Source organism: Venturia canescens, chromosome 9 (genome assembly GCF_019457755.1).
Source record: "Venturia canescens isolate UGA chromosome 9, ASM1945775v1, whole genome shotgun sequence".
Taxonomy (NCBI): domain Eukaryota; kingdom Metazoa; phylum Arthropoda; class Insecta; order Hymenoptera; family Ichneumonidae; genus Venturia; species Venturia canescens.
In genome coordinates this window covers 3,934,729-3,957,748 of record NC_057429.1, presented here as the reverse complement: position 1 = coordinate 3,957,748, position 23,020 = coordinate 3,934,729, and the positions used below count along the sequence as shown (strand labels likewise).

The window sequence follows — 23,020 nt, the reverse complement described above, 5'->3', positions numbered from 1 at the left end:
TGGACAGACCAGGTGGAAAAAGAATAACTACACTTATATCAAGACCAAAAACTGTTTTGAGAATCTGTTGTACAAAATGTGCGATTGATGATCATAATTGGAAACCTCTTGAATCACGTTACCACAATCAGCATGAAGAAATAGTAGAAAATCATAGGACACATATTAGGCAACCAATTAATAATATGCATCGATCGGCTGCAAACCGATGGAGTCGAAACAAGGATCGGAAAGAGCAGAGCCATAGTTAAAAAGAAAAAAGACAGCGCAATTGAAAGAGAACAGAAATCAAAATTGTTTCATGTATCTGTGCATTAGTTTCTGAAGACAGTAATTTCAGATCTATTCAGAAATAAGTAGGTGAAGACTTTAGTAATGAATATCTTCGTTAATATATTCCACCGGAACCAAAAAGTTAAAAGATTGGCATACCTGCTATTTCACAGAAATATCAAAGTTCATAGGTACTTGCTACGTACCAGTTATACAGACTTTGGTGCTATAGGGAAAAACACTTCAAAATTACATGAACCACATTTTTGAAACTTATTATGACACATTCAAAAAAAAAGTGACAGATACGATGCATGTTGAAGCAAGCAAAATGCTGTAATTTTGTATGTCTCCATGGTTATCCGCAGACAAAATATTTGATCACATCCAAAAATGATCAGGTGTAGACTTACAGACATGAATTTTTCAACCCACAATGCCAATCGCAAGCATGGTCTGGAAATATTCAATATACATGTCACTTCATCACTTTGTCGAACTTTAGAGGTGTTCATTGCATTTCGAAGATACAAATTTTGATATCATGAAAATTAAGCACCCAATGACTTATTGAAATTTCCAAATTTATCATGTAACAACTCAAGTGAATATATCTATGCATTTACATGGCCCAAAGATTTTTCAAAACTTGGGTGTATAAACAAGCAATCATGAAGGCTTTTTGTTATAAATATTTCAAATTATCTTGTTGAAATTAATATAAAAATATAGAAATACGAATATCTCTCGTATTGTCTGGAGAACAAATAGAAATTGGTATGACAATACACTGTAAGCTAAGGAGGTGGAAAAAAGGGACCGGTGAACACAGCCAAACTAAATGAAAGAAATTATGACAACATCACATTGAATTACTTTGTTACGTCCTAGCATTACGCTAAACGCCCCTCACTTTTTCTCTTCAACTCAAACGCTATCACGAGTATATTTCTAACCTTTATCATCATTTGTCGATACATAGTTCGTATCTAAGAATATATATAAACACAGAGCGTATCCAGACCATCCATAACAAATACATCCTGCGAGACACTCGGCGCTCGCACATATTTTTTTCCTCAACTGTCCATTCTTTAAACACTCACAACGCGTGCCCTAGACTCTCCCCGACGTTCCGGCGCCATAAATAATCCTACAAGACGAGCACGGAAAACCAGAAATAAACAGTCCAAGACCGATTTCCTATCCTTGAATTTATTATCAATGCAGCATTTCCTAAATCCACACAAAATTCCAGAGACGCGTTCCGAAACTCGCGTTTCCCACGAGTCCCGAAAACAGATGCTCTTATCTCAAGTGCAACACGTGCACATCTCAGAACTCCGCTCAACACACTTTCCCTAATTCTAAGAAATCTCGAGCGACTTTTCCTCCAATCATATCTCCGGAAAAGTCTCCCCCATATTCAAATCCAATCATCAAATCAGACGATACTTTTTACCCAATCCAAACTAAAAAACCACAGAGAACAAACCCCCTCTACAGCATCCTACCCCCAAAAAACACATCCTCCTCTCGAACTCTAACTAGGCTAAGAATCTTAGTTGTTAGTCAGTTAGCATCGAACATTAAAGACATTAACATCGGAGAACTCTCCTCTCTCTAAATCCTAATTCATCTTAGAGAGCTCCGAATAATAGCTAACTCTTTGTTTAACAGTTTAATTTCTTAATTTGTAAAGTAAATAAGTGCATAAGTGTCTCAATAAACACATTAGAATATTTTGTAATAAACAAAATATCATCGAGTGTACTTATTTCATCAAGCCTTCGACACCGCTCAACAATTGGAAAATCCTTCCAATTCGCCGGCACAACCACAATAAAAGGTCACGTATACCTGAAAATATAGTATATGTTCTCGGGCCTCGCACAAGTCCCAAAGAAGACTCACTGGCAGAGGTACTCAACGTACACTCTGCTTCTCTAAATCGGCGACTGTGCGCCCCCAACTAATCCTCCCTCCTGGGACGTAACAACTTGACCAAAGTTTTTTAAAATTTATTTGAATTCGTTTACACACAACCATCCAACTTTTTCTTTAATGTAATTACACAACATAGAATTTCTGTTTGGAGAAACGTTTTAGAGGTTATAATGAACGAACGTTTTTTTCTCATTGTTATTATTATTATTATTATTCAACAGTAATTAGTCACGTCATTAATAATATCGATTCCTTCCACGTTTCAATAACCACTTTTATTTTTCTACACTCTGCACACAACAGCACTCCGGCGGTCATAACCTCAAACGTCAACATGACGCGAAATCTCGCAAATTTGCTATCTATGTATATATTACGATATCGAAGTAGAACAGATAATTCTTAATTTTCACGACACACATAATTCACGTTTTCACTTCTCAACATTTTACTCACTCTCAGTACACTGTATGATATCAATTAATCCACTTTTGAGGTTTTATTTATTATAGATATTATTGTCGTGAATTGGGTTCGAAACTTATTGAAAGTTCTTTTATGAAATAAAATTGATTATATCCACTGCTATTTCCAATAATGTTTTATCTATTTAAACGAAATTTGCAAATCTTGCACCGTTGATCCACGGGGCTACGATCGCAATCACTTTATAATAACATAACAGACGATAACAGACGGTATACAAGAAAACATTGAGGACTATCAGAAACTTTCTCATCGGCGATTGGTCGAGACGGATAGATTCTCACCGGTGATTGGTTATGATGGGCATCAAGAAGCCCTTGTATGTATCGGTCTGAACCCATATACGGATACGTCAGCTGCGTAAATGTGTTGGTACTTTTTGCATAATCTTGAGCCCGTGCAAAGTTTTTTCTCAGCAATTACGCCACCGATCATGCTGATTTTGGGCGCAATCGAAAGAGAATTTCTTAATTAGCTGAAAGTTCAATTTTCAAATTGCGACATAACTCCTGAGCTTCGCAATTCAAGAAAATGACATGTCGATTTTACCCCCACCACCGCGAATCGTTTTATTCAGAGATAATATAGTCTCGGCGAGAGCCTCGGGCCAGCAGACGACAGGGCTGTCAATGTACTTGTCCCGAGATTCTGCCGAGTCTCTTGATGCTGCACGTAAATTAGATGGAATTTTTTTCAATTGATTTAGCTGTTCGAATCAAATAAGAAGAATGAGGCATCGGTTTCCAAAATGATTTCAAGCGCGATTTTTCGGTTTTTTATTTTTTACTTGTTATTTGATTCGTTTGACACTTTAAAAAATAGATACAGATTAGTTTTTTTTACAGATAATGTTTTTTCAAGATTTGTGAAAATTTTTTCGAATTGTTCTGTATTTTTTTTTATAACATAATTTTTTTGACAATTTAAAAAGAAAATTTTTTTAAAGTTTTTTTTATGGATGGAATTATCAGCAAACGAGGGACCATCAATGTACTTGTCCCACGTCTTTTTTCTCAAAAGTTCCTTATTTATGTTCAGTTGACTATAGGATTTTAGTTTAAATTTCTATGAATTATTTATGATTTTCGTCTTATAACGTTGGTTTTCACGAAAAAAGACCTATTTTTCATAAAAAGTGAACTGGAAATATTTCGTCACAGGTTTGTTCTTGGACTTTGGCGATTTTTTTCCTTGTACCCTAATATGTTTTGTCAATTAGGAACCAAAGAGCACGATGGAAAGCGGATTGGAGGCCGAGATATAATTTTCGGCTTATAACGTTGGTTTCTACGAAAAAAGACCTATTTTTCATCCAAATTGTACAGCAAATATTTCGTCACAGGTCTCTCCTTGGACTTTGGCGATTTTTTTCCTTGTACTCTAATATGTTTTGTCAATTAGGAACCAAAGAGCACGGTGAAAAGCAGGTTGTAGGTCGTGATATGATTTTCGGCTTATAACGTTGGTTTCCACGAAAAAAGACCTAAATTTCGTCAAAATTGTAATGGAAATATTTCGATAGAGGTTTGTTCTTGGACTTTGGTGATTTTTCTCCTTGTCTTCTAATATGTTTTGTCCATTGGTGTAGTTTTTTGAAGGAATATTTCTGGTTGGTGAGGATGGAATCGTGGATGATTGCATGGCCGGGTGAAAGAAAAAAGAATGAAGGCGAAGCTGTAGATTTCCGTGTAAAAATCAGTCAAAAATATCACAGTTTTTATTTCGGTCGAAGAGTTCACAATCGAAGCATCTCGAGGAGTCCGCGGGTGGCCAATATGGCGGAGAAGTGATCGAAGAGAGCCGTTAATAATTTGGTTCCGATATGAAAGAGAAGTTGAATACCGCCGGAAAACAATTGAAGTGAACGTTTTAATTCCACGGGCGTAAATCGCGAGACTAAAGCGCGCACTCAACTGAGTTAGAAAAGGAATGATTGAAGGTTGCGAAAAATAGATTGATAGAGAAGCACGTGTCGTCTTGTACGACGTTCCGAACAGAAGAGGGAGAAGAAGGCGCCGGCAACTACCGGCAAGCGAAGCACGAGGGAGGGGAGCGCGCGCAGAGGTGCACAGCATCGCCGAGCTCAAGCGAGAGACCGACCGTCGACTGAGGGCCTCCCACGAGAGAACGGCGAACTATGCCCTTTTCTGAACACACTCCCCGCCTTCGGCAACCGATGTTGTCGAAGAAGTAACCGGAAGAATGCAGAGCTTTGAAATTGGCCGCTTGAAGGTGGATGAAGCCGTGCGAAGTGTGACGACTCGGGTGAGTTCGTCTTCCCCTGGATGAAGTGAGACCACTCTGGCGAGCGGTCACTTTGAAGGCGGAAGTCGCTCGTCCGTGATGAGGACCAGGGAGCCAACCTGGATCTCGTTCCGAGGATGTCGCCACTTGGAAGTGGCTAAACCGTGTTGAAGATAATCGGATGACCAGCGTTGCCAGATCAGCTGGAATTTCCGTTGTATTTGGGCCCAGCGCGGAAGTTTTAGCTCCGGAGTTGAAGTGAGCGAGGGTTCCGGCACCGAATTAAGGGCCTCGCCGATGAGGAAGTGGCCAGGAGTCAGGGCAGAGAAGTCATCCGGATCATCTGACATGGCGCCCAGCGGACGTGAATGTAGCACTGACTCGACTTGCGTAAGAAGAGTTGTAAATTCTTCATACGTAAGTGCTGAGTCCCCGATAACCCGTTGAAGGTGATGTTTGGCCGATTTGACGGCGGCCTCCCATTTTCCTCCCATGTGAGGAGCCGAGGGGGGATTGAAGGACCACCGAGTTCCGATATTAGTTAGCGAAGAGATTATGTGTGGCATTTCTGCCGCACTTTCTTTGAAGTGTCCTTTAAGTTGGGCATCAGCCCCGACGAAGTTCGTCCCGCAATCGCTATAGAGCGTATGACAAATGCCTCGACGTCCCGTGAACTGCCGAAAGGCAGCGATGAAGGCATCCGAAGTATAGTCTGTCACTAGTTCCAAGTGAACAGCTGACGTTGAAAAACAAACGAAGACGGCCAGATATCCCTTGTACGTTTTCGTATGCCGACCTCGCCATGTTTTTACCGTGAAGGGTCCGACGTAATCAAGTCCGGTGTGAAGGAATGCTCGAGAAGGCGTAGCACGGCTGATCGGAAGTTGTCCCATGAGCTGTTGAGCGCGAAGTCCTCGAAACCGAACGCATTTGGCGCAGCGAAGAATGAATGATCGAATAGGTGCTCGACCTCCGACGATCCAGTAGCTGGAACGAAGGAGAGTCAAGGTTGATTGAGTTCCGCCGTGAAGAGTCTTGAGGTGCGCGTCAGCGATGACGAGCGTCGTGAACGTCGAATGACGAGGGAGAATAGCCGGATGTTTCGCTTCCAAATTAAGAGTTGAATGCTGCAGGCGTCCCCCGACGCGAAGAGTTCCAAGCGAATCGATGAAGGGAGTCAAGGCCGACAGGAAATGACCCCGTGTCAGAAAATTTCCGTTTGAAATTGATCGAAGTTCCGCAGAGAAGTGAGCCGATTGCGTATGTAACACCCAGAAGAGTCTTGCTTGTTCAAGATCGTCTGGAGTGAGTTGTATGTCCGTCCGAGCCGGTGAAGAGCGCTTGAATCGATGAAGGGCCCGTTGACACATTGCCGTGATGCGAAGTAGGCGTGTCAGTGAAGAATACCGGTGTACAAGATCCCAAACCTCGCCTATTGGTTCGAGGTTGGATGTGAAGGTGAAGCCGGGCCGATGCTCAAGTGGAGCGTCCGTAGGAAGGTTTATGGGCTGTGCCGGCCAGTTTTCTGAAGTGCTAATTAGCCAAGTGGGGCCGGACCACCAGAGAGAGTGCTTGGATAACTGCAGAGGAGTCAGTCCTCGCGAAGCACAGTCCGCAGGATTCTCCTTTCCTGAAATAAAGCGCCATTTTGCCGTTGAAGTTAGCTCCTGGATGAGTGACACTCGATTCCTGACGAAGTCTTTCCAGCGAGCTGGTTGTGAAGAGACCCAGGTGAGAGTAACCGATGAATCCGTCCAGAGATATACAGGCGCGCCGTTTAGCGGAAGCGTTTTCTGGACGTATGAAATGAGCCGAGATAGAAGAAGAGCAGCCGAAAACTCGAGGCGAGGAATACTCAGCCGTTTCAGAGGGGCCACTCTTGTTTTCGAGGAGATGAGCTTGACAGAAGTCGAGCCGTCCGGAGAAGATGATCGAAGATAAACCACAGCAGCCATGGCGAGCTGCGAAGCGTCAGAAAACCCGTGAAGCTCGACCGAGTCCGTTGGAGACGAATGCAGCCACCGAGGAATCGAAATGAGGGGTAAATCGCTTAGACTTTCGCGAAATTGCCACCACCGAAGTTGAAGTCGTTCCGGAAGAAGGTCGTCTCAATGCAGTTTTGCGAGCCAGAGCTCCTGCATGAAGATTTTGGCCGTAATAATTACGGGAGAAAGGAAACCAAGGGGATCGAATAAGGAAGCAGTTTCCGATAGTGCGATCCGCTTAGTTATTGTTGAAGAGAAGTTTGCCTGAAGATTGAACCGAAACACATCCTTGATTGGATCCCATACTAGGCCCAATAGCTTCGTCGTTGAATCCTCCGATTTAATCGAGACGGCTTCAGGTTGTAAGGCTGAAGAGTCTAGATGTTGAAGAGCCGCTGGTGAATTCGAAGTCCATTTTTGAAGTGGAAGGCAACCGCGGGCACAAATTTTTTCCAGTTGAAGAGAGATTTCTCGAAGCTCTGAGACAGAATCAGCTCCGCCGAAAATATCGTCGACATAGCGTCCTTGAGTTAACGGAAGCACGGCCAGAGGGAACTCATGGCCTTCGTCTTCGACAAGTTGAAGCATTACCTGAATAGCCAAATACGTGGCGCAACTCAAACCGTATGTTACGGTTGTGAGTTTATAGCTGATCTGCTCGTTGTTTGAATCGAACCAGAGAATCCGTTGGAACTCTTGATCGTCCGGGTGTATGAGGATTTGCCGATACATTTTTGTAATATCCGTAGCGAAGATGAACCGATGTTGCCGAATCCATAGAAGTACATCTGAAATGTCCTGTTGAAGCTTCGGCCCGGTATGAAGTATGTCGTTTAGCGAGAAACCGGTGTTAGTTTTGCACGACCCGTTGAAAACTACACGGAGTTTTGTGGTGACACTGTGCTCACGCACGACTCCGCGATGCGGAAGGATGAAGCACGGATTCGTCGGTCTTACGTCGGAAACCGGAATCATGTGATGAAGAGCCTCGTATTCTTGAAGAAATTCTTTGTACAGCCGGCTGATATACTCGTCTTCAGCCAACCGAGCTCGAAGTCGGTGAAGTGATCGGGAAGCGGCCGAGAAGGAGTCTCCGAGTGACGTTGGAGGCAAATTAAAGGGGAGCCGAACAGTGTAGCGACCCGAAGCATCGCGCGTATGCGTGTTATTGAAATATTGCTCGCAAAATTCCGTATCCTCATCTTCAGTTGAAGCGGTACCTGACGGAAGTTCTTCCATTTCCCAAAATTTCCGAAGTTGAAGGGACACGTCATCCTCGATTGAGGCGTGATGAAGAGATGCCGGAGTAGCGGTAATGTTCGATGTTGGCCCAAGGACGATCCATCCGAACAGCGTGCGTTGTGCGATTGGTTCAGAAGGAAGGCCTTTTATCACTTCTGATTCGATGAGTTTGCCGTAAGAATCGGCTCCGATAATGAGATCGATGGGCCGAGGTTGAAGAAAATCCGGGTCAGCGAGCTGTAGGCCGTTGAGGTGATTCCAAGATTTTCGTCCCGTTGGAGTGAATGACGGAAGAGGCGTGGTGAGAACCCGGAGAATGAATGCAGCGGCCGAGAAGGAAGCCGAGAAGTCGTGAAGAGACGAAAGGTGAGCGGTGACTACTCCCCGCGTGCGCCCAGTTCGTTGATTGCCGAGGCTTAACACGTTTAATGATGCCGATTGACGCTTTAACTGCAACGATTGTACTACGCGTTCTGAAATGAACGAAAGTTCGGACCCGGGATCGATGAGAATCCGAATGGTAGAAGTAAGACCGGCTGAAGATGTGATAAGCGCTAGGCAAGTGGCCAAAAGCACTGACGGCCGATTGCACGAGGCGACGGTTGCGTTGGCTAGAAGGGTGCTCGAAGAGTCCGATGGAAGCACCGTTTGTGTAGAAGTATCCGAGAAAAGCGGAGCGCTGTCGCGCGAAGTACCCGTTGGAACTGTTCCTCTTGAAATATCCGATAGGTGACTCTGGAGGAGTCAAGCCTGAGGCTCATTCGGTGACGAAGATGCCGATGGTTTCAGATGAGGAGCTCCGGCAGGTGGTGAAGGAGTAGCCGAGATTGATCCGGTGTGAATGAGTGTGTGGTGCTTGCCACCGCACTCGGCACAGCGGCCGGTTACTTTGCAGTTTACTGCAGAATGAGGTCCGAGGCAGTTGAAACACAATCGTCGCTGTTCTGCGATTGTCCGACGTTCTTGAGGGGTCCGCTGCTTAAAATTGGGGCACTTCGCGATGAAGTGCTGGCTGAGGCAATAATGACAACACTGGGTTGCCGAACCGCCTGGATTTAGGAGCTTCGTGGACGCCATAGCGGCTTTATGATCCACGGTTGTAGGGATCGTACCCTTCGAAGGGACCTGCGATGTATATGCCTTGACGGCGCCCGATGAAGAGGAAGTTCGCGAAGTGGCCGTTTTCGGTGAAGGCGTTGCGGTTGAAGACTGCCGAGAAGAATACTGAGGCACACGAATCTCGATGCTCTCCAGAGCTCGAGCCCGAGTGTTGAGAAAATCTCGAAGTTGTTGAAGAGTTGCCGGTTCTTTTGCAGCGCCGAGCTTGACTTCCCATTGTTCACGAAGATGTTGATCCAATTTTGAAGCGACGATGTGAACCAAGATACAGTCCCACGATTGAATGGGGACCTCCAGCGCTTGTAAGGCGTGGAGGACCTCAGACAATGTGTTGAGAAGGTTGTTGAGAGCTTTACCGGACCGAGTGGTTATGTTCGGGATGCCGAGCAAACAGTCGAGCTGAGCCGTGATGAGGAGGCGTTTGTTCTCATACCGTTCAACGAGAATATCCCAAGCTGCTGCGAACGAAGAGGCCGAAATAGGAAGGTTTGACACCAGTTGAGCTGCTTCTCCCTTTAGTGAAGTTCGAAGATACTGCATTTTCTCAACGGAGGTGATGTATGTGTTCTCACCCACCATGGAGACGAACATGTCATGAAATTCCCGCCACTTTGAAAACTCTCCGGAAAATGTTTTTAGTTTAATCTCTGGAAGGGACCGACGAAGAGCGGCCTGACACTCTGCAGCTGAGACGTCGGCGAGAAGGGCGCCGGTAGGTTCGGTGCGGTCGTAATGCTCCTTGATCGTGAGATAGGCTACTTTAGCCGTCTCGTAAGCCTGAAGGCATTGAGCCTCTACGGACTCCCGGAAGTACGCCTGATCCTGTAGATTTTCACAATTCATGTCGAGAAGGACCGCATGTTCCGATTTGAACCGTATCCATTCTGCTTCGAGAAGCTCCAGGCGCGTCGTTGCGAGCACTCGCGAAGTGTTACTGGTTGAAGCCTCCTGCGCATTTTCAGCGAGGCCGATGATGCACTGGAATGTGCTGTAGAGTCCGGCGATGCGACGGTCAACCTTGGCTTGAACCGTCGTCATGGCGAAGTGATGGAAAAGCGATCCGGAAAAATGCGAAGAGAAAGTCTAGGAAAATCGCAGCGAAAGCACTCGCGAAAGCAGTTTGAAAATGTCCGGCGACGTTGACCGTATTATCGCGGCGATGGCACTCGTGGAAACCGTTCGAAAATATTCGACGAAGTCAACTGGATTAAATCGCGGCGAAATCACTCGCGAAAAGTCCGAAAAAAAGAACAAAAAGTGTCAATAATCGCGGCGAAATCACTCGCGAAAAATCCCAAAAAATGAACGACAAGTATGTCGATAATCGCGGCGAAATCACTCGCGAAAAGTCCGACAAAAAGAACGAAAAGTGTCAATAATCGCGGCGAAATCACTCGCGAAAAATCCAAAAAATGAACGACAAGTATGTCGATAATCGCGGCGAAATCACTCGCGAAAAGTCCGAAAAAAAGAACGAAAAGTGTCAATAATCGCGGCGAAATCACTCGCGAAGAATCCGGAAAACGAAACGAAAAATACTGCAGTAATTGCGGCGAAATCACTCGCGAAAAGTCCGAAAAATTGAACTGAAAGTATATCGATAATCGCGGCGAAATCACTCGCGAAGAATCCGGAAAGCGAAACGAAAAGTACTGCAGTAATTGCGACGAAATCACTCGCGAAAATGTCTGAAAAGCGCGCCGAGAATGTTCAAAGCTGTCGCGGTGCACCACTCGAAAAAGAAAATGTTCGAAGAGACACGAGAATTATGCTCAGAATGTTGCGATGACTCAGGCGCAAATATTGTCCGAAGAAAGTGTAGGAAGAGTCTTCACTATCGAAGGAAGCCGTATAGCAGAGCACGCTCCTTGCTTGAAAATTGTTCAGTACTTACGACATGAAGCGAGCTCGCGAAGTGATAAACCGGGGCGATGACGTCACTAAACTCCGTCGCCTCAATGTGCGAAGGATTGAAGTAGTCCGGTGACGATCTTGTTGCCAAGTGAGAAGTGAGAGCGGAGAATGTTCTAGAAGCGTTGCGAGAGTGACGAAGACAGCGCTACGAAGATCCGCACAAAGCGGAGGTCGATACCGGCTCGCGCGCGCACGGCCACGTGTGTCGCAACCACAAGAATTCACCGCACTTAAACCACTTGTAGAGCACCGAAGTCTTTATGCACAGAAGTCCGAACTCCCACGAATTTTATGCCGGAAAAATACAAAGAATCCACGAATTCCAACTCACAATCCGGCTCGAAGGACCATGTAGTTTTTTGAAGGAATATTTCTGGTTGGTGAGGATGGAATCGTGGATAATTGTATGGCCGGGTGAAGAAAAAAAAAGAATGAAAGCGAAGCCGTAAGTTTCCGTGTAAAAAGTCGTCAAAAATATCACAGTTTTATTTAGTTCGAAGATTTCACAATCGAAGCATCTCGAGGAGTCCGCGGGTGGCCAATATGGCGGAGAAGTGATCGAAGAGAGCCGTTAATAATTTGGTTCCGATATGAAAGAGAAGTTGAATACCGCCGGAAAACAATTGAAGTGAACGTTTTAATTCCACGGGCGTAAATCGCGAGACTAAAGCGCGCACTCAACTGAGTTAGAAAAGGAATGATTGAAAGTTGCGAAAAATAGATTGATAGAGAAGCACGTGTCGTCTTGTACGACGTTCTGAACAGAAGAGGGAGAAGAAGGCGCCGGCAACTACCGGCAAGCGAAGCACGAGGGAGGGGAGCGCGCGCAGAGGTGCACAGCACCGCCGAGCTCAAGCGAGAGACCGACCGTCGACTGAGGGCCTCCCACGAGAGAACGGCGAACTATGCCCTTTTCTGAACAATTGGAAACTCAAAAGCATGTAGCAATGCTTGTTGCGGGCTGAGATATGATTTCCGGCTTATAACGTTAGAGAAAAGAAAGGAAAAGAGGAAAGATAGATCAAATTCAAGACACAACGAATCCAACAGAATTGGCCATTTTTAAATGTCGTTTTTGCATTCTGAATCTAGACATTTTCGTGTCATCCAAAACATGCCCCGGATGAAATATATTTCCAAAGTTTGCAAGTGGCCGCGGAGATCCAATTATCTACAGTTTGATAGTTGCAGAAAAAAGGCACCCAGAAACATTTATTATCTCAGAATTCGAAGAAGTAAAAAAAACTGAGCGTACTTGATTCAACAGAGCAACGGAATTCAAAGACGTTTAAGGTACCTGCATTGGTTGTGGAGGAAAACAATTTCATTTCAGGATAATTTAGAAATAAATTAGGAAATTCAGAAATTTAGCATAGAATTTAGAAAAAGGAAAATTAAGATAGTTAGTAAAGCTGAAAACTTTTGTGATGAATTTTTGAAATTACATGTTACGGTTGGAGTAAAAAAGTTAAATAATTGGCACACATGGTGCGACACAAAAATATCAAAGTTTGAAGGTATCGCTCCATACCGCAGTAATACAAACTTTAATACTATTTGAAAAGAAATACTTTAAAACTTGCTGAACAAAGTTCCATTACATATTACCATAATCAAAGATAGGGGGTGATACTTAGCACATATACTTATCCACAGAAATTTCCAAGTTCGCAGGTATCTGCTGCGATTCAATGTATCTGCGCAATGAGTTTGGAAGACAGCAATTTCAAATCCATCCATAAATGAGCAACTGAAGACTTTTGTAATGAATTTTTCACTTCATATTTATGTTACGGTGCGAGTCAAAAAATAAAATGAATGGCACAGTATATAAATTTTATAGTTTGCAGATTTTTACTGTATTTCAATGATCCAAATCTATAGTATTAGAGTGAAAAGTTGTTAGAAGTCATGATGTTACATTAAAATGACATAGCGCACATAAGATTCAGAAATTCTGTAGGTTTCCATGATGTTGGCAGGTATTATACTTAATCGCATCGAAAATTGAGCAACTGTACACTTATCGTAATGAATGTTTTCACCAATAATTCCACATTTGCAGTTTGCAGAATAGGAATACTCAACATACACGTCATTTCATAAGTATTGTTGTCAAAATTTGTGTTTGCCTACCGCATTGCCAAGATTCAACTTTTCATATTATCAGCAAAAAAAGCATCCAAAGACATTTTGGAACAAGTTTCAAAATTTATTACTCGACAGACCAGGTGGAAAAAGAATAACTACACTTATATCAAGACCAGAAACTGTTTTGAGAATCTGTTGTACAAAATGTGCGATTGATGATCATAATTGGAAACCTCTTGAATCACGTTACCATAATCAGCATGAAGAAATAGTAGAAAATCATAGGACACATATTAGGCAACCAATTAATAATATGTATCGATCCGCTGCAAACCGATGGAGTCAAAACAAGGATCGGAAAGAGCAGAGCCAAACTCAATAGGAAACAAAATATGGGAATATTCAAAAATAATGTTGACACAAGAAATAAATTAGAAAACATATTTATTCGATTGGAGTTTCTCACATTATACACTAACAGTCCCGTGTGTTCTTGATTTATTAATTATCAACCATAATATTTCATATCGCAAAAAGAAAATTTGACGTTTTAGGTTGACGAACATTTTTCCTTACAACTTCCAGAGCTATTTTTGATAAACTGATTTGCCTTATTTATATTATTCACTAACTATGCGAACGTTTGTTACATTTGTTCCGCACTTCATATCATCGAACCCCGGCCGGTTCGTTATTACCACACAGCTATCAAAGGGCACTCGTCTATATAACCTACATTATTACACATGATATACAGGGTGTCCCATTTTAATCTTACACCTAACTTTTCTCAGAAAATATTGCTCGGATCAAATATTGTGTGGAACAAAACTTTTAGGAGTTGAAGGGGGACGTTTGATAAAAATTGGTTTGTGGATCCAAAATTCAAAATGGCGGCGTTAGAATGGCCGACATGTTTTTTTCGAATGGAAACATAACTTTTTTTCATCACCAAAAAATTTTTCAGCGCAAAACCAACAACTTTTGTTAGAAAAATTTTTTGATTAAGTTCATATTTTTTAAGTGAGAACATAATTTTCAACTATTTTAGAGGTATCCAGGATGCACCGCGAAGAGATCTTTAACGTACCAAGTGCAAGTGCGTTTGCGTGTGCGTCTGCATATGCGTGCATACGTGGAGGTGCATGTGTGTGTGTTTTTTATTTTCATTTTATTTTTCAACTTTTTTTAAAAAGAGGGGCATGCAATGCCTTTATGCCCATAGGTACGAGCTCACAAGGATTAGGTCTCTGCGGTTCGTCACTACCGCAGTATTTTCGGACTCCAAACCCTCCTTGTGAGTGTACTCTGATCCCTCCCTAGAGATGTTCAAAGATCCCTCCATTCATGTTTAAACATGCCTGAACTCTTCTCTCAAAACCATCAACTGTGCGTAGGAAAACATCTCTCGGGATCGCACGGCAGGCAGCTCTTATCCGCTCCTTCATGTTCTCTCGTGTTGTTGGAGCTTGACGGTAGACAGCGTCTTTTAAGTACCCCCACAAAAAGAAATCAGGAGAGGTAAGATCTGGTGACCTTGGAGGCCAATTTACAGGACCGTTTCGACCAATCCACCGTTGACCAAATGTTGTATCCAGATGATTTCGAACAACATGAGCCCAGTGAGCGAGTGCATCGTCTTGCTGAAACCACATCTGTTGACGTGTTTCCAAATCCAGATCTTCTAGCAAAAGAGACAGTTCATTTTGTAGAAAATCAAGGTAACGGACAGAGTTCACATTTCCCCTCGAAAAAATGGGGACCTATTAATTGCCCGCTCACAATACCACACCATACGTTCAGACTTCATCGATGCTGGTGATCGATCTGTCTCAATCAATGTGGATTCTGATCAGACCAATACCGAAAGTTCCATCGGTTCACTTGACCACGGTTGTTGAAAGTGGATTCATCACTGAACATAACGTATCGAAAAAAGTCCCTGGATCGCTCGATTTGTCTCAACGCCCACCGACAAAACGCCACCCTTCGCAACGGATCTGGATTAGGAGTGTCTTGGTGGAATTGTAGTCGGTACGGGTGAAGTTTCGCACCTTTCAATACACGGTGCACTGTCGATTTGGGAAACCCCAGTCGTTCCGAGATCACTTTGGTACTCAAATGAGGATCAATTGCTACCATGGCTAAAATAGCCATGTTTCGGGCTCCATGCAATCCACCAAAATTATTGACGTTTGGGAAATGTCGACGGTGGCAGATCATCCGACCTGCCCTCGCCCGCTGCTCAAGGGTTCGGATTGTCTGCCGTGATGGGTGACGACGATCAGGATATTCACGTCGATACAAATTTTCAGCTCGGAAGTAATTGCCCCGACACCTCCCTAAAATAAGGAGCATATCAACGATTTCGTTAGAACTAAAATCAGCCATTGTTGCTAATTTTCAGAATTTTCCTCTAATTTAAAAACTTTTAAAAATTTCGAGAATCAAGAATTTTTCTCTGATTTCAGAACCTTTACAAATTTTCGATTTCGTCTCTTGCTAATGGCTGCGGAGTCAGAAGATAAACGTTTCAATTAATTTTTCATCCGTGGGCGATCACAATGACTTCTAAAATAAAAAATTCTTCTCTGATTTACAACTCAAAAGTAGGCGTAAGTTTCGCTTACGTGAACTTATCTTTAAGCGTAAGGCTCGCTTGCGTGTACTTATCTTTAAGCGTAAGCCTCGCGTACGATTAAAGGTAAGTTCACTTTGTAAGAGATTAAAGAAAACATCATTGGTAGTACTGACGTAGTCTGACTTTGCGTAGTTCTCTTACTTTAGAGTTTTAAATCAGAGAACAATTTTTTATTTTAGAAGTCATTGTGATCGCCCACGGATGAAAAATTGATTGAAACGTTTATCGTCTGACTCCGCAGCCATTAGCAAGAGACGAAATCGAAAATTTGTAAAGGTTCTGAAATCAGAGAAAAATTCTTGATTTTCGAAATTTTTAAAAGTTCTTAAATTAGAGGAAAATTCTGAAAATTAGCAACAATGGCTGATTTCAGTCCCAACGAAATCGTTGATATGCTCCTTACACGCAAACGCACTTGCACTTGGTACGTTAAAGATCTCTTCGCGGTACATCCTGGATACCTCTAAAATAGTTGAAAATGATGTTCTCACTTAAAAAATATGAACTTAATCAAAAAATTTTTCCAACAAAAGTTGTTGGTTTTGCGCTGAAAAATTTTTTGGTGATGAAAAAAAGTTATGTTTCCATTCGAAAAAAACATGTCGGCCATTCTAACGCCGCCATTTTGAATTTTGGATCCACAAACCAATTTTTATCAAACGTCCCCCTTCAACCCCTAAAAGTTTTGTTGCACACAATATTTGATCCGAGCAATATTTTCCGAAAAAAGTCAGGTGTAAGATTAAAATGGGACACCCTGTATAATCACGCAACTGATGATATATTTACACTGCACAATATTCCGCGCACTCTGGATTAATTGAAAGATTATCTCAGTTGACACTTATTTCCAATCGAACGAAATAATGAAATCTTGAAAAGTTTCGTTGACATATGCATCGCTCATTTTTTTATATTTTTTATTTTCACACACAGATCACAGTCTACATTTACACGGCCGCTTTTATACCGGATTAGTATTCCACAAGTTTTAACAAAATAAATATCAATATGCACTTCGTTAGATGACGTGAAAATTATTTTTATTTTCCCGCACGCACTTCATAACATCATAACCCCAAATGTCAACATGACGTGAAACTTCAGCTGGTGACTTTCGAGTACTTTCGAGCTCTCGAGCTTTTTAGCTTTCCGCCAAACTTCCTTGCTCTTCTTCTTGAATGTCATTGGCCCAAAAATTCTCTCACTCTTCATTGGTTGAAACAAAATTTCTCTCACCAGGGATTGGTGATCATGGGGGCCAAGAGGCCTATGTTTGTAGCGGTTGGAGTACGCGTATACAGATACGTAAAATCCTGAATGTGTTAGTAACTTTTGCATAATCTTAAGCCCGTGCAAAGTTTTTTCTCAGAAATTATGACACCGAGCATGCTGATTTTGGACTCATTCGACAAAGAACTTCTTAATTAGCTAAAAGTTCAATTTTCAAAGCCGTACATAACTCATGAGTTTTGCAATTAAAGAAAATCACATGCCAATTTTACCCCCACCACCGCGAATCGTTTTATTCAGAGAAAATATAGTCTCGGCGAGAGCCTCAAGCCAGCAGACGACAGGGCTGTCAATGTACTTGTCCCGAGACTCTACCGAGTCTCTTGATGTATGTGGATGCATATCACACGTTATTTTCTGGCTCGGGTATTCACTTTCTCAACGACGGCAACTGTATCTCGCGTTTGAGCTATCCATACGGCCATTGCCTTTTCGCGTTTGATCTGACACCCGATCTCTCGGCTAATAGCAGCTCCCACTGGAATCTGGTGAGGCATGGCAGCGTGAGGATAGAAGTACGCTTCGCGGGGTCTTTACCTACAACGATTAACTGTATTGTGTACGCTGAATATGATAATGTGCTTGAGACTGACTCATCCAGACAGGTCATCGTAGATTTCAGTGGTTGATGAGCGAGAGAGAAGCACCCTCAGTTTTCGCTGAGCATTCAAAGAGTGACGGTCAAATAAAAAAGACGGCATCACGTATATTGTTATTGATGTGCAGGGCGTGAGAGGTAGAGATAACCAGTTTATACCTAAAGAAGTAGCCGTCGTATCGGTAAAAACTGAAGACTATGGTCACTGGATTGTAAAGCCGCCCTATAGGGACGATAACTTACCAGTCTTTGTAAAGCGTCAAAATATGTGGCTACGCGATAATATCCATGGTATAGAATGGTCTAAAGGCGATACATCGCTACAAGCGTTGGAGACAAATCTGAAAAGGATTGCGGGTCAGGCGACACGGATTTTCACGCGTGGCTCTGACAAATCATCGTATCTGGCGCAGCTCACGGGCTATTTTATTATAAATTTAGAAGATGATGAAGAGGCTCCTTCATTACGTCAGCTACCTCGAAGCGACGCATGCTGTATGCACCACCGCGTCGCAAATCACAGACAGACCTACAGATGCGCTCTGAACAACGCTATAAGAATCAAAGCCTGGCTCTGTCAAAGCGAACGGATTACCTCCTTATCGGAGTATAGGACTACCACGTCGTGGAGCATTGGTATGTCTGAGGCCAGGACCGAAGAGGAAAAAGAACCCTCGAATCATGAACAGTCTTCAGATCTTACAATCTCTCAAAAACATAAAGGAGCATGCTATAGGCGTCTACCCGGCCGATCGTATCCCGAAGGTGTGGACGAAACCGACGGCATTCGTGGTTAACACCGATGGATACAAACAGCCAGAGGCCCACTGGGTCGCCATGTACGTCGATCGAAATGGACACGGATGGTTCTTCGACAGTTACGGCCTACCTCCAATCATCCCACAGCATCTCGCGCGTCTCCGAAGAAACTGTCGACTCTTCCGTTGCAACACGGTTCAGCTCCAAGGCCCTAATTCGCAGTGTTGTGGACAGTATTGTGTTATGTTTCTTCATTATATGGCTACTGGTCTCGGTATTCAACGATTTAGAGATGTTTTTTCGCATGATTTGCAGCGAAACGATAAAATAGTTCATGAGTATTATAATGCGTATAGCAGCAAGGGTGGTAAATCTAAGGGTGTGGTTTCCGATACAGATGACTGTATCGGCAGGGGTTATAGGATTAAGCATTTACATTGTATACAGCACTGTTGCTCTCGTTCTCGGTAATTACATGGTAATAAAATTTTAAATGCTACTTCTAACGACTGTCTCGTTTCTTTCAACAAGAATCACACGCGCCGTTTTAAAATCCTGTGTCTGTCTCCTATCCCGTTTCTTTCGGCGAAAATCGTACGAGTGGTGACGTGGGCCGGATATCAGATTTCGCTGACGATCAGCGCTGTTGTCTCTAATGCAGCTGCAGAGCGTTCAACGCTCATCGTCAGTCGACGCTCAAGGCTTGAGACTTTACATCGGTCGGGAGGCATCATGAACATCGTCGTTGATATACAAGGCCTGAAGGATAAATATAATAGCTTCGTGCCCAAAGAAATTGCCGTGGTCTCTGTGAAAACATCTTACTTAGCACACTGGATCATATCACCGCCTCACGCTTATAGCGTACTGCCTCCTAGTGTGAAACGACAAAACACGTGGCTAAAGTGCAATCATCACGGTATAGACTGGTCCGAGGGTGAAACACCTTTACGTGCGGTCGAAGCTACAGCAAATCGCGGTACAATCCGATCGCCTGTTTACAAGAGGGTCTGATGCAGCCGCATATTTGACACAGCTAACAGACTGCTTCGTTATAAATCTAGAGGAGGACAAAGAACCACCGTCTCGTAACCTCCCCGAGAGCAGTACGTTTTGCATATTTCACGGCTTACTACACAAAAATACCTCGTTCAAGTGTGCTCTCAACGGCGCTGTGAGATTAAAAAAATGGCTTTCTCATAACGATCGCTCCATCGCCTTGTGGGAGTACAGAACCACCACGTCCTGGACTGCTGGTTTATTAACGGTGGCGCAGCGGGAAGAGGGAAAAGCAACCGGTATCAAAAAATCATCCTCGTAAAGACGCGCATTGCCGCTGATCTCATCCTCACATTTCATTATCTTATAAATGCTGACTTATGCTAGCGACGGTCGGGGCCATGGTAAACCAATACCTCCGCCAAGGTATTGTCGGATTTCTCCCATCACTGCCACCCTGTGGCAATGGGGGAGATGCTGCATCAAAAGATTGTTGTCAGCTCTTTTCTGCATTCGAGGTAGGGATATGAATCTACCAAACAGGAGGTTTAAATCATTTGAGCTCTCTGATGATCAGACAGTGCTCCCAAGTCGCCGCATGAGTAAACGACGTGAATTGAAAGTACGCTTAGATATCTTTTTGCATGATATTGCAACGTTTAAAGCCAGAATACGCGACATTTCAGAACTCCGCGCTTTAACAGTGGCCATAAAAAAAACTCGATCTGAACAATCGATTTCACGCTCGTCAATCAAACAGGCCTTTTGGAGTCCTTCCTCCTCGTCAAAAAACTGACCGAGCTTGAACTCGCCAAAGAATACCGCATCACCTGTATCCGTGTCGTCGAAACGAAATGGGGCAAGCGAATTGCCATGGACGTGGACAGCACATTTACATGCTTCCTACCGACAAGATTCGTCAAAGCTTTCGAAGATAAGAGCAGTTTATTCCAGCAGATGTGCGAGGCAGCCTCAAACAAAAAATTAATCATGCTGTACCACGGCACGAAACTCAACAGACTGGAGTTCAAACCTGCTGAAGAATGATCATAAACAGGTATGGGGCAAAAACTTATTTATCAACCATCTGAACACTCCCAAACGTACACGAGCCTCTCTCACATTATGGTGTCTCTACCGCCCCTGTTACAGCATCGTCTGACCATCTAAGCAGCACACCCCGTAAACCACCGCTCCATGGTCATCGACGCCGTCGTGAAAACGAACGAAAAACCAAAAATATCCACAAAAAATACCCCCCTACTACTATATGTATTGTGAATTATGTGCAATATTATAACTAAAATTGTAAAATTAATAAGAGCTGAAATATATATATATACGGAGAAAAATAAAAAAAAAGGTGGTGCGCTATGGTGACACGCTCATCCCCCCTCCGCACACCCGCAAACCTCTCACCCACAACGCCGGCCGCTCGGCCTAGTGGGGGAAAGGAGTGGGGATAGGAGTGGGGGTCGCCATAGTGCACCACCTACTACTAATGAACAATCGGGCTTCAGAAGGAACTATTCGTGTGAAACGGCAATACAAAACACATTAATAAAATGGAAAAACAGTATGGATGAAGGAAACGTAACAGGAGTTGTATTTTTAGACTTTAAAAGGGCCTTTGAAACTATAAGTAGAAGGACGTTACTGGAAAAATTGTCGGAGTATGGAATAACAGGAACCGTACATAGATAGATAGAATCATATCTCACAACACGTACACAGCAAGTACAATATGGAGAGTATATGTCAAATAAAATAGAAAATGAGCATGGCGTCCCGCAAGGGTCAGTCCTAGGACCTTTACTCTTCATACTGTACATAAATGATATAAAGAAACAACTTGAATACTGTGATTGTAAAATGTTCGCTGATGATACAGTAATATTTGTGAGTGGAAAATGTACACAACAAGTGGAGAGAAAATTAAACTATGATTTAGATAAAGTAGTTAGATGGATAAATGGAAACTCTCTGAGGCTAAATATGACAAAGACTAAATTTATGATAATACATGATATGCGGAAAAGGAATGTTGTAAACACATGTGAGATTGAAATAGAAAGGACAAAAATAGCTGAAGTAAGTGAAATAAAATATCTCGGAATAATTATAGATAACAATTTAAATTTTAATAAACAAGCAATGTATATAATCAAAAAAACAGCAAAGAAAGTAAATTTTATCTATCGAATCAACAAAATTGTGTCGCGAAATACCCTGCTGACTATTTATAAAACAATTAGTCAGCCACATTTTGAATATTGTAACACGCTAATGATAAACTTTAGTAAACAATGGATCGAAAGATTACAAAAAATACAGAATAGGGTAGTATAATTAGTATTTATACATAAAATAAAAAGAGGCTTGATGCCGCGATACTTAATAGAAGAAATAACATTAATGGGAGAAACGCATAGTTATAACACACGACAACGAGAGAACATAAAAATGAAAAAAAAAAATAGGACAAAAACTGCGCAAAAATGTATTACGTACACAGGTTTTGACATATACAACAAACTACCAAATGTGATAAAAGAAATAGAGAATATTGATGTATTTAAAGAAAGACTGAAGCAGTACATAAAGAGGGAAAATGCGATATTGGATTAAATCGATAAGTAATAATTAGTAATTAGTAAGATTGTACAACAATGTATTAAGAGTAGCCGAAGGCTAATTAAATGGAATCAATCAATCTCTCTCTCTCTCTCTCTCTCTCTCTCTCTCTTACTTAATACGCATACATATTGTATGCGCATAACCTAAGCTCAGGTTTAGGGTAACTGGGCAGGGTTTTTCTTTTCTTGTAATTGCCTAATAGGTTACTGAGGCAAATAAATACTATCATCATCATCATCATCATCTCTCTCTCTCTCTCTCTCTCTCTCTCTTGCAGAATTGCAGAATTGCAGAACGTACTATAACACGTCGATGTATTAAATACTTTAATGTGACCTCTTTTCAGTCCTCTTTGGCATCTTACTCCTATCTTGGCGAATCTCACGCCTCTTTGTCTAATTTTCTTACGTCACCTGAGAAAATTGATGATTTGACTGCCATTATTCAATCCGCTGTCTGTACAACTTTTGATGCTCACGCACCTTTGCGTACTTTTCGAGTTCGCCGTCCTGCAATGCCTTGGCTTTCAGATGCGCTTAAATGTGAGATAAAAATAAAAAAACGTATTATTTAAGCATGCGAAGAGGTCGGGTTCAATTCTTGCCTACGGAATCTATAGACAATACAGAAATGAACTTTCGGCGAAAATTAAATCTGCGAAAAACGAGTATCTTTTCAATCGACTCTCTACTCTGACTGACTCTTCTGCATTGTGGAAGGAATTATCTAAGCAGGGTTTGGTTAAGCCGCCATCACTTTCACCTTTTACGTACTTCACGGCTGATCAGCTTA

At 42.6% G+C, this 23,020-nt stretch overlaps 3 protein-coding genes and 1 long non-coding RNA gene across 4 annotated transcripts; 1 reads left to right on the top strand and 3 right to left on the bottom strand.

Annotated features, from left to right (window-relative positions):
- Positions 1 to 5,018: 5,018 nt before the first annotated feature.
- LOC122416250 (uncharacterized) lies at positions 5,019 to 6,320 on the bottom strand. The gene has a single exon (XM_043429011.1). It carries the CDS (start codon positions 6,318 to 6,320, stop codon positions 5,019 to 5,021), a length of 1,302 nt encoding a protein of 433 aa, XP_043284946.1.
- Positions 6,321 to 7,058: 738 nt separating this feature from the next.
- LOC122416249 (uncharacterized) lies at positions 7,059 to 8,174 on the bottom strand. The gene has a single exon (XM_043429010.1). It carries the CDS (start codon positions 8,172 to 8,174, stop codon positions 7,059 to 7,061), a length of 1,116 nt encoding a protein of 371 aa, XP_043284945.1.
- A 747-nt stretch (positions 8,175 to 8,921) lies between these two features.
- On the bottom strand, positions 8,922 to 10,334 carry LOC122416248 (uncharacterized). Its single transcript, XM_043429008.1, has one exon. The coding sequence runs from the start codon at positions 10,332 to 10,334 to the stop codon at positions 8,922 to 8,924; it is 1,413 nt and encodes a 470-aa protein (XP_043284943.1).
- An 8,995-nt stretch (positions 10,335 to 19,329) lies between these two features.
- On the top strand, positions 19,330 to 22,304 carry LOC122415772 (uncharacterized). The gene is made up of 2 exons (XR_006261978.1): positions 19,330 to 20,648; positions 20,744 to 22,304. It is a non-coding gene; the product is annotated as an uncharacterized lncRNA (long non-coding RNA).
- The last annotated feature ends 716 nt before the right edge of the window (positions 22,305 to 23,020 follow it).

What these genes read in the sequence shown, in the direction of transcription:
- LOC122416250 (XM_043429011.1), bottom strand. Translation starts at nt 6,320, where the DNA reads ATGTGTCAACGGGCCCTTCATCGATTCAAGCGCTCTTCACCGGCTCGG.
- LOC122416249 (XM_043429010.1), bottom strand. Translation starts at nt 8,174, where the DNA reads ATGGAAGAACTTCCGTCAGGTACCGCTTCAACTGAAGATGAGGATACG.
- LOC122416248 (XM_043429008.1), bottom strand. Translation starts at nt 10,334, where the DNA reads ATGACGACGGTTCAAGCCAAGGTTGACCGTCGCATCGCCGGACTCTAC.